Source organism: Lepidochelys olivacea (assembly GCF_965140295.1).
Source record: "Lepidochelys olivacea isolate rLepOli2 genome assembly, chromosome: 9".
NCBI lineage: Eukaryota > Metazoa > Chordata > Testudines > Cheloniidae > Lepidochelys > Lepidochelys olivacea.
In genome coordinates, this window is record NC_140419.1 from 7,487,230 (window position 1) to 7,505,398 (window position 18,169).

Here is an 18,169-nt window from a genome sequence, read left to right on the forward strand (position 1 = left end):
CATGGGAGTAAACACCACCGCGTTTCCAAACGGCTGCTGGACTTCTTTGCTGGCTGCAAGGAAAGGCCAGGCGGGCGCTGGGGGCGGGCAGCAGGTGGGGAGGGGAGACGGGTCCTTCTCTGTTGGCCCAGCTGGCCCCGGCTTCCCAGAAGCGGCCGGGCAGAGGGAGATGGGGTTGGGGAGGCTGCCCGCTGCTGCTCCCAGGCTGCTGAGCGCCAGCCACGGCTCTGGGTACACTCGCCCAAGCTGTGGGGTTCCTGTTCTTTAGGGTGAGCAGCTCAGGCCCAGAGCACCTGCTCGCCGGCGGCGCCAGGCTGGTTGGTGGAGCTCCGGCATTCCAGGGGGCATGAGTGGTTTGGCACATGCTCAGCTGGATTAATTCCTACTTTGCAGGGCAGCTCTGGCCAGCCCCTTCCCTCTCGATTGGCCATTAACCTGCTCTTTGCCTGGCCCAGACACGGGGTGGGGGTGGGGAGGGGTTGTGCTTTGAGCTGCCTGGGGAGAGCCCTGGAGTCAGTCCCGGAGCACGCTGCAGATCTGTGGGCACACGCGCCCGCTCGGCCAACTGGCCAGGGAAGGAGGCCACCGTGACCATTCGTGCCCAGTAACGGCTGCACAGGGAGCACTGGCTCCCCTTTGGATTCAGCCAGCTGGGCCTCCCACGACCGTTTCCAAACTCCCCCCTCGCCAGTCGCTGCTCCAGGCAGTTCCCAGCCGGCTCCGGGACACCCAGCGCACGCTGGCCAAGACGCCTTGGCCTCTGCGGCTCTGACTGCACCTCTCATACTCTGCATTCGGTCTCTGGCGGGGGCCACCCGGCTGAGCAGCATGGCCAGGCAGGGGCACGCTGCCGCAGGAGAGGCGAGGGGTTCAGATTGGACCCCTTGCAGATCTCAGGAACCAAGAGGGGCTCTGGCTCGTTCCTCAGACCTTAGCCACAATCCCCAGCTGGCTGGGGGGCAGGCAGTGTAAGGGCAATGGGTGGGACGCCCCAGAAGGTCCATAAGACCCCCATAGGGCCTTCTGTCATGCCACACCCAGGCACAAGGGGGCTGGGGCAGAAAGGGGCCTCAAATCCGGCAGACCTGATTTTCAGAGCAGAGATTCTGGTGAAGCCTTTTCACCGCCCTGATCCGCTTCCTCCTCCGGCTTCGATCCTGGAGCAAAGCCCTAATCCCTGCTGCCCTCCCCCGTCCTCCCCCCACGGGGCCAGGAGCAGCCACCCAAAGAGCCCCAGCGGGAGATGGCCCCAAAGTGGCGGAGGAAAGGAAAGCGCCATGCAAGCGGAACAGCTGTTTGCTCAACCTCCCTTCCCAGCTGTGAACAAGCCAGAGTCGGAAACGGGGTTCGTGGGGGGGAAAGGCACGGGTTGCTTTGCCACAGAGGGCGCTGCCATGTGCGGGAGCCACAGGCACTGGGGAGGGGGTTCCAGAGGTGGGCTCCAGAGCCGACTGCTTTGGATTGCCCCAGGCACTAGCAGCTGGAAGCTGCTACCATGGGGCGGGCTATGGGGTGCCAGAGCTGAGCCGGCCCTATAGAGACAGGCCAGGGTCAGCTGGCTGCTTGCACCAGGGTGGGAGGAAACCTCCCAGTGCCTTGTCCTGTTTACTAAGGCAGCACTCCCCTGGAGCTCAGCTGGGGCTGGCCTGGGTCGGAGTGGGGATGGGGGCTAACAGTGTGGCTGGCCAGCCCGTGCCAGAGGACGTTGCCCCTTTCCTGGGCCGCATCTCAGAGGGTAGCAGGGAGTCCCATGGGGCAGGAGGAGCCCAGCACTGCCAGGATCCGGGCTGAGGATTCAAAATGCCCCATTGGATACTGGGGGCTGTCATGGAGTGTGGGGGAGTCCAGGCCCTGCACCCCTCTTCCTGGGATTCACTGAGACTCTCAGCCAGCCAGTAAAACAGAAGGTTTATTGGACAACAGGAACACAGTCCCAAACAGAGCTTGTGGGTACAACCAGGACCCCTCAGTCAAGTCCTTCTGGGGGAGCAGGGAGCTTAGACCCCAGCCCTGGGGTTGCCTGTGTTCCTCTCCCCAGCCCCAAACTGCCAACTCAACTCACCCAGCAGGTTCCCTGCTGCAGCCTCTGTTCACATTCCTGGGCAGAGGTGTTACCTCCCCCTCCCCGTCCTGGCTCAGGTTACAGGCTCTCAGGTCTCCCATTGAAACTCCCCTGCCACATTTCCAGGTCAACACTCCCCCCTCCCTGCTGCGTCACATCTCTCCCCCCTTCGAGACTGAGCTGAGCGGGGTCACTCTGACCAGTGACCTGGGGAAGTTCGGGGCCCCCTCTCCGGGACAACGCCTCCGCTATCAGGTTGGCACTTCCCTTCACGTGGACCACGTCCATGTCATAATCCCGCAGGAGCAGGCTCCACCTCAGGAGTTTGGCGTTGGCTCCTTTCATCTTGTGCAGCCAGGTCAGGGGAGAGTGGTCGGTGTAGACGGTGAAGTGTTGCCCGAAGAGATAGGGCTCTAGTTTCTTGAGGGCCCACACCATGGCCAGGCACTCCTTCTCGATGGCCGCGTAGTGTTGCTCCTGGGGTAGCAACTTCTTGCTCAGGTACACGATGGGGTGTCTCTCCCCCTTTTCATCCTCCTGCATTAACTCCGCCCTCAGTCCCATGTCTGAGGCGTCGGTGAACACCACAAAGGGCTTGTCAAAGTCTGGGTTTGCCAGAACTGGGCCACTGACCAGAGCCTCCTTCAGTGCGCGGAAAGTCTCCTTGCACTGCTCGGTCCAGACCACCTTGTCTGGCTTCCCATTCTTGCATAGCTCAGTGATGGGGGTGGCTATGGCGCTAAAGCGGGGCACAAACCTTTGGTAGTATCCTGCCAACTCAATAAAGGCTTGGACCTGCTTTTTGGTGTGGGGAGCGGGCCAGTCTCTGATCACCTCCACCTTAGCTGGTTCCGGCTTTAGGTAGCTGCTCCCCACCCGATGGCCCAGGTAAGATACTTCCGCCATCCCTACCTTGCACTTCTCAGCTTTTATGGTCAGCCCAGCCCCCTGGAGTCGGTCCAGCATTTGTCTAACCTGGGACACGTGGTCCTCCCAGGTCTGGCTAAAGACACAGATGTCATCAATATACGCCACGGCAAAACTCTCCATCCCCCTCAGTAGCTGGTCCACCAGGCACTGGAAGGTGGCCAGCGCTCCCTTGAGGCCGAAAGGCAGGGTCAGGGACTCATAGAGCCCCAGAGGGGTGATAAAGGCCGATTTCAGCCGGGCATCCGCATCCAGCGGCACTTGCCAGTAGCCCTTTGTAAGGTCCATGGTGGTAAGGTATCGAGCTCCTCCCAGCTTGTCTAGGAGCTCGTCAGGCCTGGGCATGGGGTAGGCATCAGACACGGTGATGGCATTGAGCTTCCGATAGTCCACACAGAACCGGACCGACCCGTCCTTTTTGGGGACCAGCACCACCGGCGAGGCCCAAGGGCTGGCAGATGGCTGGATCACCCCCAAAGCCAGCATATCCCTGACCTCTCTTTCCAGGTCCTGAGCAGTTTTCCTTGTGACTCGGAAGGGGGAGCATCTTATCGGTAGGTGCGACCCTGTCTGCACCCGGTGGACAGTCAGATTAGTGCGTCCAGGCTGGTTGGAAAACAGCTGTCGGTAGGGATGCAGCACCCCCCTGACCTCAGCTTGCTGGGCAGGGGTTAGCTGATCCAAGAGGGGAATTGTTTCCAGGGGGGAACCAGCTCTGGTCCCAGGGAATAGATCTACTAAAGGGTCATCTCCCTGCTCCTCCCAATGTCCACACACGGCCAACACCACATTCCCCCTGGCATAATATGGCTTCATCATATTCACATGGTACACCCGGCGGTGGTGCGCCCGGTTCGACAGCTCCACCACATAGTTTACCTCATTTAGCTGCTTGACAACCTTGAAAGGGCCCTCCCAGGCGGCCTGTAGTTTGTTCTTTCTCACAGGGATGAGAACCATCACCGGATCCCCGGTGGCGTAGGCACGGGCCCGCGCCGTGCGGTCATACCAGACCTTCTGCTTCTTCTGGGCTCTGGCCAGATTCTCCCTGGCCAGGCCCATGCGTTCAGCCAGTCTCTCTCGGAAGATCAAGACATACTCCACCACTGACTCTCCATCGGGAGTGGCCTTCCCCTCCCACTCGTCTCTCATCAGGTCCAGGGGGCCCCTCACCCTCCTTCCATATAACAGTTCGAAAGGTGAAAATCCGGTAGACTCCTGGGGCACCTCCCTGTACGCGAACAGCAGGTGAGGTAAGTATTTGTCCCAATCCTGCGGGTGCTGGTTCATAAAGGTTTTCAACATCATCTTTAGCGTCCCGTTGAACCTCTCCACCAGCCCATTGGACTGGGGGTGATAAGCTGAGGCCCAGTCGTGCTGGACCCCACATTTCTCCCACAAGCACCTGAGCAGGGCCGACATGAAGTTGGAGCCTTGGTCTGTCAAGATTTCCTTGGGGAACCCCACTCGGCTGAAAATGGTCAGGAGCGCATCGGCCACGGTGTCTGCTTCAATGGAAGCTAAGGGCACTGCCTCAGGGTAGCGGGTGGCAAAATCTACCACCACCAGAATGTATTTCTTCCCCAACCTGGTCGTCTTGCTCAGCGGTCCCATTATGTCCATGGCCACCTTCTGGAAAGGTTCCTCTATGATGGGCAAAGGTCTCAAAGCTGCTTTCCCCTTGTCCCGGGCCTTCCCCACCCTCTTACAGGGGTCACAGGATCGGCAATACTGCCGGACAGTGGTAAAGACCCCGGGCCAGTAAAAGTTCTGTAGCAACCTCTGCCGGGTGCGCCGGATTCCCTGGTGCCCTGAGAGGGGGATGTCATGGGCCAGGTACAGTAGCTTGCGGCGATACTTCTGGGGGACCACCAGCTGCCTCCTGATCCCACATGACTCCACTTCCCTTGGGGGAGCCCATTCTCGGTACAGGAACCCCTTCTCCCACAGGAACCTCTCCTGGCAACCTCTCCTCATGGTCCGTACCACACTGAGGTTGGCCAGGTCCCTGAGCTTCCGCAAGGAGGGATCTTTCTGCAACTCGGCCTGGAATTCAGCGGCTGGGGAAGGGATGGGGACCAGTTCCCTCTCACTGGCTGGGTCTGAGGCCACAGCCTCTCTGAGCCGTGCCCCTCGGCGCTCCCTCCCCACCAGGGTAGGGTCCTGCGCCTCCGGTGTGGTACCCTCCCCGAGGTCAGGGTGCAGTACCCCTCGCGGGCTCTGGCTACGGGTCACAACCAGGACGGTCTGGGGGTTGCTTGGCCAGTCCTCTAGGTCCCCCCCCATCAAAACCTCAGTGGGCAAATGGTGGTGCACCCCCACGTCCTTGGGGCCCTCCTTGGCCCCCCATTTCAGGTGTACCCTTGCCACGGGCACCTTGAATGGGGTCCCGCCCACCCCCGTCAGGGTCAGGTAGGTGTTGGGCACCACCCGATCTAGGGCCACCACCTCGGGCCGGGCCAGTGTCACCTCCGCGCCCGTATCCCAGTATCCACTGACCTTCCTCCCATCCACCTCCAGGGGAACAAGGCACTCTCTCCGGAGAGACAGCCCCGCGCCCACCCTGTAAACCGAGCACCCTGAGTCCAGAGCCTCCAGCCCTCTGGCGGAGCTGGCCTGGGGTACTCTTCCCTCCCGAGTAGGTAGTAAGCTAGCAGCCCCCCTTGCCTGGGCCGTCTGCCCCTCGTCCAGCTGGGTCCCTCCCCATTTAACCCAGGGTAGGTTGGGTCTGCTCAGTCTGTCCCTGAGCCTGGGGCACTGGGTCCGTACGTGGCCTCTCTGGCCACAGTGATAGCAGCTCAGGTCACGTTGGTCCCCTCGAGCGGGTCGGAGGGTCCCAACGCCAGACATTCCCCTTGGGAGGGGGTTCTCCCTATTTCCCCGCTGGGAGGTCCCATGGTGACTCTCTCTCTGCATCATGGGGGGCCTGTTATTTTGGGACTCCTCCCGGCTACCCCCTGACCAACTGTTCACAAACTCATCGGCCAGCTGCCCTGCGTGCTGGGGGTTCTCTAGCTTTTTGTCCATCAACCACAGCCTCAGGTCGGAAGGGCACTGTTCATACAGTTGCTCCAGTATGATTAGGTCAAGCAGGTCCTCTTTAGCTTGGGCCCCAGCTGTCCACTTGCGGGCATATCCCTGTATTCGGTTGACCAGTTGTAGATATGTGACCTCAGGCATTTTACGCTGACTCCGGAACCTTTGCCGGTACATCTCGGGGGTCAGCCCAAACTCACGGAGCAGGGCCTGTTTGAACAGTTCATAGTCCCCTGCCTCCGGCCCTTTCATTCGGCTGTACACCTCCACGGCTTTGGGGTCCAGTAAGGGGGTGAGGAACTGGAGCCTGTCTGCAGGGTCAACCTTGTGCAGCTCGCAGGCATTCTCAAAGGCCTTCAGGAAGCTATCTATGTCCTCCCCCTCCTTACGCTGGGCCAGGATGCACTTATCAAAGCTCCTTGCAGACTTGGGTCCCCCCGCACTCACCGCAGCTGGGGTCCCACTGCTCCTCAGCCTGGCCAGCTCCAGTTCATGCTGTCTTTGTTTCTTCTTCTCCTCCTGCTCATGCCTACGTTGCCTCTCCTTCTCCTCCTGCTCATGCCAACGTTGTTTCTCCTCATGCTGACGCTGCTTTTCCCGGTCCTCCAGCTCCCTCATTTTCATCTCCCTCTCCCATTCCAGCCGCCTCCGCTCCAGGGATGGGGAGCTCCGCCGGGAGGATCCCCTGCTGGCTGCCGGGGTCAGGGTGCCCTCGGTCTTCACTGGGCTTCTCCCAACCCCTCTCCCAGGCATAGGTAGGAAGGGTCTCGGGATGTCCTCAGCAGCAGTCTGACCCCTCCCAGCCTGGTCAGGCCCCAGGGCCCACACTGCGTCCACCGGGCGGCTTCCCTCAGGGACAGGGATCGGGTCATCCAAGCGATCCCTCTCCTCCAACTGGGCAATCAGCTGTTCCTTGGTGGACTTCCCAATGCGCAGCCCCCTCTGCCTGCACAGCTCCACCAGGTCGCTCTTAAGGCGTTTAGCGTACATCTCCCTGCTGGCCACTCGCAGGCCGGGCAGCTTTCTACAGTTTCCAGGAAAAGCCCCTCGTGTGCCAGTCCTCCTTGAGGTCACCGACTCTTTGCCAGGGTCGAGCTGCAGACTCCTCCGCCCCTGGGACCGCTCGCTGCAATCCCCCGGGGGACCCTGTTACTGCAAAAGTCCTTCTCTCTGGTCACACACTCCCGGGGTTAACCGCCCCCTGAAACCGTCTCTCTCTGAATCTTCAGCACGCCTGGTCCCCGTCAATCCCCCTTCGTTTTACTGCTCCCCAGTCACTTACTGCAGGAAGCGCCGTTCACGGGGTGCAGTAGATCCCACCTCTGCTACCAGTTGTCACGGAGTGTGGGGGAGTCCAGGCCCTGCACCCCTCTTCCTGGGATCCACTGAGACTCTCAGCCAGCCAGTAAAACAGAAGGTTTATTGGACAACAGGAACAGTCCCAAACAGAGCTTGTGGGTACAACCAGGACCCCTCAATCACATCCTTCTGGGGGAGCAGGGAGCTTAGACCCCAGCCCTGGGGTTCCCTGTGTTCCTCCACCCAGCCCCAAACTGAAAACTAAACCCACCCAGCAGGTTCCCTGCTGCAGCCTCTGTTCACATTCCTGGGCAGAGGTGTCACCTCCCCCTCCCCCTCCTGGCTCAGGTGACAGGCTCTCAGGTCTCCCATTGAAACTCCCCTGCCACATTCCCAGGTCAACACTCCCCCCTCCCTGCTGCCAGGGGCCTCGAGTCACTTTGGTGCAGACGCAGATTTGCAAGCGACCCTGTTTTCTCCTGCCCCCGTAGGCCTGGCAGCACCCTGACCCGGCCTGGCTCGCATGGCACCAACCGGGCTCTGGACTGGCCTCTGGCTCTAATGTCACTCTGCCAGGTCTCCCCCGCTGCCCTGATTAACACCCCCCCACCGCCCGCCTGATGGGCCCCTCCTCCTGAGAAACTGCTGCTCCCTCCTGCCCTTCGCTGACCCCTCGGGGCCAGAGCTCTGCCCTTTGCTCCAGCCATGCCATTGTCCCCGCACAATGGGGGAGATCCGGCTGGTTGGGATGGCAACGCCAGCGGGCGGGAGGGGCAGGGGGGCTGTGGCGGGGGCTGAGCTGTTGGAGGGGGCTGGCGGCACCAGCTGCACAGGGGCCGGGGAGTTTGAAGAGCAGGTGCCCTCCAAACCCTGAACTCCGCTCGGCTCCAGCCCTCTGCCGCCCGGGGCTTGCCCTCAGCTCTCGGCCCCCTCGGGATGGCCGCGCTCAGCTCCCAGCCGTCTCCCTTTGGGCACCTGACGCGGGAGAGGCACATCCAAGCACTGGCGAGATCCTTGAGGAAGAAGGACGGGTCTCCGGGCCTCCGGGCCGGGGGGACATCCCCCAGCTGGGAAGGCACAAGCCGGGCTAACCAGGCTGAGGAGCCGGCCTTTGGGAGCAGCCAGGGGAGCCCGGAGCCAGATCGGCGGGTTGGAGCCGATGCCCCTTCGAGTGCCGAGGACCCTGGCCACCAGCTCAAGGGCCGGAGACGGCCGGGAAGCGAGCGCGGTGGGACTGCCGGGGAGGAAGCCAGCGAGTCACCTCTGCCACGGCTGGGCTGGCGGGGCAGGAGAACCCACCGACGGAGCCTGGAGCAGAGCTTGCAGCGGGTTCAGGAGGACGACGAATTTCCCCCGTTCGGGCTGCAGGTGCTGGCCGGCGTCTCCCAGCTGCGCATCACTGCCCGAGCTGATCCACGCGGTAAGGCCCGTGCGAGGCCCAATCCGCTGGCCTCGGCTCCCTGCTGGCCTGTGGCCCTCGCAGCACTCAGCCCCCACCTCCTCCTTACGAGACCCCTGCCGTGATCCCAGCACCCAGGACCCAGGGATTGGCAGTGGGGCACAGAGCCTTTCAGCCCAGCTCCTCTCTTCAGCTCCGCCCATCAGTAGGGAGCAAAAGCTGGTGCCCCCTGGCAGTGTCTGGGGGGTTCAGGCTGACCCAGGTCACCCAGATCACAAAAGCCAGCACCAGCCAGGCCTGGGAGCCAATAGCGAGCGGCTCCCACATGCGTGGGGGCTGTCTCCGAGGGGAGGAGCGCCCCCCAATCTCGGCTCCGACCCACTTGTCTCTGGGGTTCAGATGGCCCCAAATCAGCCTGGCCCAGTGCAGTGACAACCCCGCCCGAACCTGCAGCGCAGAGGAGCAGAAGAAGGGGAGCAGAGCGGCCAAGGGGCGAGGGGGGGACGACGGGGGGCGTTGGTTTGGTGGAGGACGCGCCAGGAAGCTGTGTCCCGTCATCTGCTCCCCGCAGGCTGAATGTCAGACCTGCCCCCGGGCTGGGTGCTTTGTGGGATCTCCGGTACCTACACTGTTTAACCCGAGCTGGCCAACATGCGATGGGCCCACCAGCCCCAAGCCATGGGGCCATGAACACCCCCGGCCCGGTCCCAGACGGGCGCTCCACGCCGGCCCTGCTTGAGGAATCTAAAGGCACCACGCCGGGCAGTGACATTTCCTGCCCACCCAGGCCTGGCACTAGCAGGGCGGGGAGGGGCACAGCTCAGACACCATCGCTGCGACTGTTGCAGGGTTCGCCGGGGACCCAGGGAGAACGTACGTGGTGGGCACCGCGCAGGCAAAGGAGCTGCTGGTAGCTAGCGAAGGTAACTGGTCGCCCCCACCCCCCTCATTGTCACCAGCCATGGGGGGAGGGGCACTAAACCCTCCCAAATGGGGGGAAAGGGTCTGGATAGGAAGCCATGGAAAGGGCCGAGCCCATCCCCCAGCAGGATGTGCCTCCCACCCCCACACCCGGGAGCCCCCTCCCGCAGCAGCCTCAGATCCTGCCACGGCCCCTCCGTTCCCATCCCCCGCGGCGCTGCCTTGGCTCAGGGCGGGGTGCAGCACAGCCCCCCCAGTGCAGGGGAGCAGGGCCCCTAGCGCAGCCCCCCTCCCCCCGCAGGCCCCTCGCGCAGCCCCCTCGCCCCAGCATCGGGGCGCAGTCTCCCCCATGCGTGACGGCCGCCTGGTCTGCACCATTCTCTGTGCCCACCTCAGAAACCAGCCGCTTGTGCCTGCATCTGTGTGGCCCTGCCCGCTCCTGCTGCGTCCACCTCCAGGACCCGCAAGGCCAAGAAATCCTGCGGCTCCAGCGGCCCTTCGGGGGGGGCGCCAGCTGCCTGGGCTGCTGCCAGAGGGAGATGCGGGTGTTCGCCGCCGGTGACCAGCTCGTGGGCAGCGTGCGGCAGCGGTGAGGGCACCGTGGGCTCGGGCACCAGGGCTCAGGGACGGATTGCTCCTCAGCACGGAGAGGAGCTGGGCCCCACACGGACGAGGGGGCTGGTGGAGGCAGCGTGGGTGAACCGGGGGGCAACACCCCCCTCTGAGGTGCCAGGGTTTGGCCACTGGTGGGCGGCAAGCTGCACAGGGCGGATGGACCAGTGATCAGACCCTGCGCCATGCCCAGCAGTGCAGCCCAGGGGCTCCCGCCGCCCCTCTGGCTGGCGTGGGGCCCGCTGCCCTGCCCACGGCCTGGCTGTACCACACGGCATGCTCTGTGTCTAGGTGGGGCATCCTTGCCCATCTCTGGGACCTGCGTGACCCCCACGGTGTAGCCACCATGAGGATCCGAGGCTCCTGTGCGGCCAGCCGCTGCTCCTCCAACCAGGAGTTCCAGGTAAGGGGGTGGGTGGAATAGGGCAGCGCGTCGCCCTGGGGCTCCCGCCAAACACAGACCTTGGACGTTTTGTGGTGGATGGTGGGGGGCTTTCCCTGGTTTCCGTTGGATTATCTACACTCTCTAGACAGCAACACGGGCTTCTTATAGATCATCCACCCGGAAGCTGGCAGCTGTACTCATTTGCCATGTGGGCTATACAGTGTGGGTGAACATGGGCAGGAAGGAACGCAACAGAAGTAATTGGTGTAAAGTCTACCAGCGCCCACACTGTGAATACTGTGTCCAGCTCTGGTCACCCCATCTCAGCAAGGATGCAGCGGGACTGGGAAAGGTTCACAGAAGGGCAACAGAGGTGGTCAAGGGTATGAAACGGCCTCCATGCGAAGAGAGATTAAAAAGATAGGGCCCATTCAGCTTAGACAGGAGACGACTAATGGGAGGTATGACTGAGGTCTATAAAATCATGCCTGGCGTGGGAAAAGGAACAAGGAAGAGTTATTTATTCCTACCCATATGTCACGGAGTGTGGGGGAGTCCAGGCCCTGCACCCCTCTTCCTGGGATTCACTGAGACTCTCAGCCAGCCAGTAAAACAGAAGGTTTATTGGACAACAGGAACACAGTCCAAAACAGAGCTTGTGGGTACACCCAGGACCCCTCAGTCAAGTCCTTCTGGGGGAGCAGGGAGCTTAGACCCCAGCCCTGGGGTTCCCTGCGCTCCTCCACCCAGCCCCAAACTGAAACTAAACCCACCCAGCAGGCTCCCTCCTGCAGCCTCTGTCCACATTCTTGGGCAGAGGTGTTACCTCCCCCTCCCTGGCTCAGGTGACAGGCTCTCAGGTCTCCCATCCCCAGGGCACATTCCCAGGTCAACACTTCCCCAGCAGGTTCCCTTCTGCAGCCTCTGTTCACATTCCTGGGCAGAGGTGTTACCTCCCCCTCCCTAGCTCAGGTGACAGGCTCTCAGGTCTCCCATCTCCAGGGCACATTCCCAGGTCAACACTCCCCCATCCCTGCTGTGTCACATCGTCACACCATAACACAAGAATTAGGGAACTAATAGGCAGCAGGTTTCAAACAAACTAAAGGAAGTATTTCACACAATGCACAATTAACCTGTGGAACTCCGTGCCAGGGGATGTTGTGAAGGTCAAAAGCATAACTAGGAGGAGTTCATGGAGGATAGGTCCGTCGATGGATAGTAGCCAAGATGGTCAGGACACAACCCCATGCTCAAGGTGACCCTAAACCTCTGACTGCCAGAAGCGAGGAGTGGAAGACAGGGGTGGATCACCTCATAAGTGCCCTGTTCAGAACACCCCCCACGAAGCTCTGGTACTGGCCATGGATGCAGACAGGACACTGGTACAGATGGGCCATGGTCTGACCCAGTGGGGCAGCGCTTATGTTCTTATGTAGTCTAGCAATGATGTTAAGCTGGGGCCTTGCTAGAACCCCCCTTTGGGATGTCCGCAGCCCCAGCCCATTGCTAGCACGGCCTTGCCATGGAGCTGCTCATCTTTGTCCACCCGCCCAGGTCACCTCCTGCGCTGGCAGCCCCCTGGCAGTGATCTGGAAGAGGTGGCCGGGTTTCAACGAGGACCGGAACATGGACCATGAGTTCTTCGGGGTGGACAGTAAGTGGGGAGCGCAGAGCGGCCAGGCTGCCAGGGAGAGCCCCCCAGCAGTGCGGCCTCTGGGATGGGCAGGCTGGCGGGCTCTGGGGGCACGCCGAGGTGACCACACGCCGGTGGGGTTCAGAGCTGGCCGCGCTCTCCACAGCGCCCCCTAGCAGGACAAACTCCGCTGCTGTCGCTAGAGAAGGTTCCTGGTGCATTTCACCCTCCAAACAGGCCTTGCTCAGGCTCAGTCACCATGGAGATAGGCACTGGTTTAATTTCCTCCCGTCCCTAATAGAGGCAGCTCCTTCTCCAGCATCTGCCCCCAAAGCACCTGAGCTCCAGCAAGGACGAGGGAACTGGCCTCACCCACAGAGCGAGCTGCAGGGAGAGCCCCGGGGTGGTGGCGAAGAGCCCTGCTGTGTCTCCGCCACCCAGAGAGCAGAGGCTCTCCTCTCCGATGCTCTTGCCAGGGAGGGGGGCTATCAGCACCTGGCAGGAGAGGATGCAGATGGGATGCTCGCCTCCTGAGGCCGCAGAATGTCCCATGCGGGAGAGAGGCCCCCAAACCCAAGCAGTGGGGCTGTTCTGGGGCCGGGAGGATGCTGGCATCGCCCCCTGTACCCATAGCTGAGCTGTGGGCAACATGCCTTTCCACCGTCTCTCTGTCAGTTTCAGCAAAGCTGGGGGCCGAGGACACCGCTCTCCTGCTGGCAGCAGCCTTCCTCCTGGTAAGTGCCAGCAGCCGAACCCTCCCCGCCCGCTCACGCGCCGGCCCTCCACTGCGTGCCCTCTGCCCCCTGCTCGCACTCATGGGCTGGCCACCCTGCCAGTGGCTCATGTGGGCCAGAGCCCTGGGGCAGGGACACTGAACCTTCCAGCCCTAACCCGGCGAACAACCGGAGGGGACAGGAGCGAAGGGGCCTCACCAGCGACCCCTGGCAGCAGGGCACCCGGGTTCAGCTTGCCCCTGAGCAAACAGCTCTGCTGAGGGGGCCTTAGCGAGTTCTCTTGGCTGCTGCCAGACATGGCGTTGTTTTACCTAAACGCACTGCCCCGCACCTGCCAGCTCGCTGCCTCGGTTCCCCTCCGGCGCCTGGTTACACTAGACCCAAGACAAACACAGCTACACCTCCACCCCCCCCCGCCAGGCCTCCTCCGCACCATCCTCCCCGCAGCACAACACCCCTGTGCGGGCACTGAGCTGGGGACAACTGGGCACAGGCGCTGGGCAGGATTCGCTTTGCCTTTTCCTCGCCAAGCTCCCCTCCCCCATCAGCTGTCATGTCTTGGGATGTCCTTAGCCACCTCGCTTCGACTGGCCCCCGCTCCACGGAGCGTACCGTCTCCGGCCTGGCCCGTGCAGGGCGCTGCACACCCACGGTGCTCCAGGCAGCAGCACCCGTGTGTTTTGTCGTTAGCTGTAACCCAAGGGGTTGCCCATCTCCCGCTCAGAGGAGTGGTAAAGTCAGGGGCATAGGACGCCCCCGCCACCTTTGTGTGGAGCACAAGGACGCGCCCGCCTGTTTGTAACCTCTTCTCATGTCTCCCAGAACTTCATGTTCTTCGAGATGAGCTGAGGAGGCCTAGAAGAGACCTGCTGGGAGCCCTGCCATGCCAGAGACCCTGGGACTCGTCCAGCAGCTCCCCCCTGGAGTCATGGAAATCCCAACAGCGAGGCACGGGCCGCTGCTGCCTCGCGAACGCCGGATCGCCTGGGCAGGTGGGATGGCACTCAACGCCTGGCTTTGCGTGTGCTGCTTTCACGAGGCAACTGGAGAACCTGGAGTCTGACGTACTTTCTGTCTGTCTTAGGTGTGCACGTGGCCCCACCACCAGTGTGTCTGAGCCCCTCCCAATCCTCAATGCAACATCCCTGAGAGGCAGGGCAGGTATCCCCATTGTACACAGGGGAAGCTAAGGGAGATGCCCACGGTCACACAGGAAGTCGGTGGCAGAGCAGGGAATTGACGCCAGGTCTCCCAAGTGCTAAGCTAGAGCCCCAACCACTAGGCCACCCTTCCGCTCCCAGGTCACCGTAAAATCCAGCACTGGCTGGGCCGCTTGCTGAACCCACATCGCAGAAGGCACACCCATGCTTTTCACACGCTGAACTCTACAGTACCTGGCGCTGGGAATCCTCGACAGCCCCAGCATCACAAGGGCAGGAAGAGGAAGGAGCCAATGAATGGTTCAAACCCACCACAAGCCAGGGGAGCAGAACGAGGCAAAGCATTCAGACACGGCGAAAGCATATGCCAGGCTCAGGTCCTCAACCTACTGGGCACCATAACCCAGTCTGTCCACGGCCCTCCCAGATTGCTCTGAGTAACTGACACAGGAAGTCAATTAAACCATCAAATCAGCTCTTGGTGGACCTGGTGTATGTGGGGTTTCCCCGTTAAATCGAGGAATGGGAGTTTCCCTTTGGGCTGCTGGCAGCTGGGCAGGTACGTCTGGAAGCAGGAGGGTTTGGTGCAAAACCACCCCAGGGGCTCTTTGGGGAACTGTTTTCAGAAACACAGCGGTTCCAGGGGTCAGCGGCCCCATTCGGAATCAGGGCTGCGTGGTGCAGGGCGCTGTACAGACACATACGAAACCACGGTCCCCACCTTGAAGGGCAGATGACTGAACGCAGGACCAGATGCAACAAATGGGAGCAGCGGCATGAGCGAGCGACTGGAGTAACGAGGCTGCAGGAACAGGGCTAGGACCGCGCAGTAACTCAGAGGAGTCCTGCACGCACTTTGATGGTGCAGGTCCGTTAATGACCTAGCTCTCGAGTGCAAACGGATACATGAACCAGCTCACTGACCATTGCCGAGCCCTGCTTGGCTGCCTGTCTACCCACTAGCTGATGGCAGGTTCTCAGAGGCATGGGGCAAGCAACAGGCCGGGGGGTGTTGTCGAGTGCCACAGACCTCTAAGGAGTTACCCCTCGAGGCAGATTTCCCAACTAACCACACCTTTGCCCAGCCAGCCCCGCCCCACACATCGTTTCCTTTCCTTACCAGGTGCGTAGCTTCTAACACGGACCCTGCTGCAGCCTTTGGGTGCAAAAGTCTGCGGGGGAAGAGGGGTGCAGCTCACACCGAACCCCACACGTGCAGGGGAGAAATTAGCCCAGGGCTTTTAAAACCAGGACACGTGTTGCTCAGAGGGACCTCAGACACCTAACCAAGCCGGAACCAACATCAGCCCTATTTTACAGAGGAGTAAACACTTGCTCACAGTCCCAGAGCTAGTCAGTGCTAAGCCAGGAGTCCTGGCTCCTAATTCCCTGTGAGAGGGGCAACCGACTCCACAGGAAAATGCAGGACTGGCCCCTTCGCTCCCAAAGCAGAGTGCAAACCCAGCAGCAGGTTTAAAGGCTACGTGCTTTCAAAGGAGCCAGCCCTGGCCGCTTTACCACGATTCCCCTAACCCCGGTGATGTTGTGGCCCAAGGCCCTTACCGCTTGCTGTGTGGAAGCCACCTGCCTGCCCCGTATGTCACAGATGCAGCAAAGGCAGGCTTTTTCCCCCTGGTCAGCTGAGAGGAAATGATGAATTTCCCCTTTAAGAAAGGGAATTATGGGTAAGTTACCAGGCTTATAAGAAAGGCAGCTCATGTAGCTCTGTGACAGAGCTTGCTGGGTTTCTGGTGGCCAGGGCTGGCCTTTCAGTAGAGGCGAATCAAGTTCCCTTTTAATAAATGAAGGAACCTGGGTTTTTCTAGGAGAACCAGTCTCTGTAAAACATCAGATGCCCTTGTGGACCTGGGAAACAACAAGTTCTGGGTGGGCTCTCATTCTCCCGCTCCCATGAGCTTTGGAGAATCACTGCACCCCGAGTCTGTACCATGGAGATCCCCCTTATTCAGCTATCGCACATGAGCGGGGGGGCAAGGCCTAGTGGCCAGCGTTCGGTATCGTTACCTGAAATCCAGAGACCCTTCCTCTGCATAGGTGACTTTTTTTTTTTTTTGATGGCTTATTTTTGGCCTATTCCCATCCTGGCAGGAACAGACAACCCCCTTGGGGCAGTTCGGATTGATGCCCCCTCTCTACAGGTAGGAGACCCAGCATTTCTCCTGCAATGCTTGAGCAGCTTTTTCTCCCCAGGCTCTGGTCAGCGATCAGGGATTGATCAAATGCAGCATGGAACAGGTTTCATCATGGCAAGGCTCCCTGCGTTAGCTGGCTGGAAAGCCTGGTTCGTCTGTGGGCCATCATGCTGCCTACTCTCCGAGAGGTGAAACATCGTTCTGAAAACCCAACCCGACGTAATGCTCTGCCAGCAACTCTGGCCACTTGCTGGTTGGTCCTTGTTGTAGAGACGCCCTGTCGCCCTCATGGGATCAATACGAATGCCTCCCAAGTGTTGAGAAATAACTCTCCCTCTTGAGTCTATGGGAGAATTGACTTGATGGGTCGATAGGTGCTGTGGGACGTCATGGGGGCAGAAGGAACGGTGGTCTTTCATGGAGCCAGGGCTATGCCAATGGAGGGCTCGCATCCAGAGCTAGGGACCTTGGGCTGGCCCGTGTGTTCATTGGGGAGCCAGGGCCAAGAACGGTGCATTGGCACAATGCATTCCCAGCCAAATGGAGCTGGGTCTGTTCTAAGAGTGCAGGGAGCAAATCCTGCTGGGCCTGTCCTGCCCCAGCAGGACTGTCGGCAGAACCAGGTGGAATTGACAAATGTCTGAATGAAGCACTTGGGGGCGGGCGGGGGGTGTCACGGAGTCCCCGGGCGCTGCTCTGGAACTCCTCCCTACGCAGCCAGGCAGGACTCTGGGGAAGTCTCCTCTCTGGGAGCAGCCTGTCTGCAGGGCAAGAAGCTCACCCAGCTTCCACCTTCCTGGGTCTGACCTCAGAGCATTCAGCCTCCTCTGCCCCTCCGTGCGCTTCCCACAGCGAGTCCGCCCAGGCGGGGTCTTGGGGAAGCCAGAGGGTCCTGCCCCCCAACTCCGCAGTCAGACGGGACTCTCAGCCAGCCAGTAAAACAGAAGGTTTATTAGATGACAGGAACATGGTCTAACACAGAGCTTGTAGGTGCAGAGAACAGGACCCCTCAGCTGGGTCCATTTTGGGGGGCAGTGAGCCAGACAACCACGTCTGCCCTTCACTCCATGTCCCAGCCAGCCCCAAACTGAAACTCCCTCCAGCCCCTCCTCCCCTGGGCTTTGTCCCTTTCCCGGGCCAGGAGGTCACCGGATTCCTTTATTCCCCAACCCTTTAGCTCTCACCTTGCAGGGGGGGAGGGCACAGGCCATCAGTTGCCAGGAGACAGAGTGTCGGCCATCTATGTACCGTGGCCCTTTGCTCTGCAACAATTACACCCCCTTATCCCACCGAGACTTAAGAAATGCACAGGGGAAACTGAGGCACCCCTACAGTATTCAGAGGAAACATGAAGAACAGTCCCACTTCGTCACAGGGAGCACAGGCTCACTTGCAAGAGGCCTAAGGTGCTTCTCCTCCCCGTGAGGATGCTATTGTCAGTGCTCACTAGTGGCTGGTAAAACAGCGGAGACACAAGGGGCCAGGCAGCTCCCTACACAGCCACATGGTTCCCTGCTCTCAGTGAGAAGTGGGGCTAAACAGACCATCCAAGGTGGAGGAGCCTTTGACTGTCTTTTGCTGGGAACGGCTTTGAAAGCTGGAAGTAGAGACAAGCCCTTCCCTCGCTCTCCATTAAAACAGTCCACACTCTTGTTCTTGCAGGATTTCATTAGTGCAGCAAAACAGGCTACAAAAGAACAGCCCTGTCGAAACCCGCTTCTCACCCTGTCCCTTTGTACCAGCCACCATGACTCAGACAGCTGTGACCCCTGCCCCCCGCACTCTCCCTTTAGCCCCAGGGACTGCGTTCGTTCTGAACTCCATAGACCAAACCACAGGGCAAAG

At 60.8% G+C, this 18,169-nt stretch overlaps 1 protein-coding gene across 1 annotated transcript; it reads left to right on the plus strand.

Annotated features, from left to right (window-relative positions):
- Positions 1-8,205: 8,205 nt before the first annotated feature.
- Positions 8,206-14,629, plus strand: LOC311525856 (phospholipid scramblase 3-like). Its single transcript, XM_084638256.1, has 7 exons — positions 8,206-8,744; positions 9,572-9,646; positions 10,041-10,233; positions 10,548-10,659; positions 12,199-12,298; positions 12,953-13,011; positions 13,834-14,629. Exons 1-7 carry the CDS (start codon positions 8,261-8,263, stop codon positions 13,858-13,860), a joined length of 1,050 nt encoding a protein of 349 aa, XP_084494382.1. The 5' UTR covers positions 8,206-8,260; the 3' UTR covers positions 13,861-14,629.
- Positions 14,630-18,169: the final 3,540 nt, after the last annotated feature.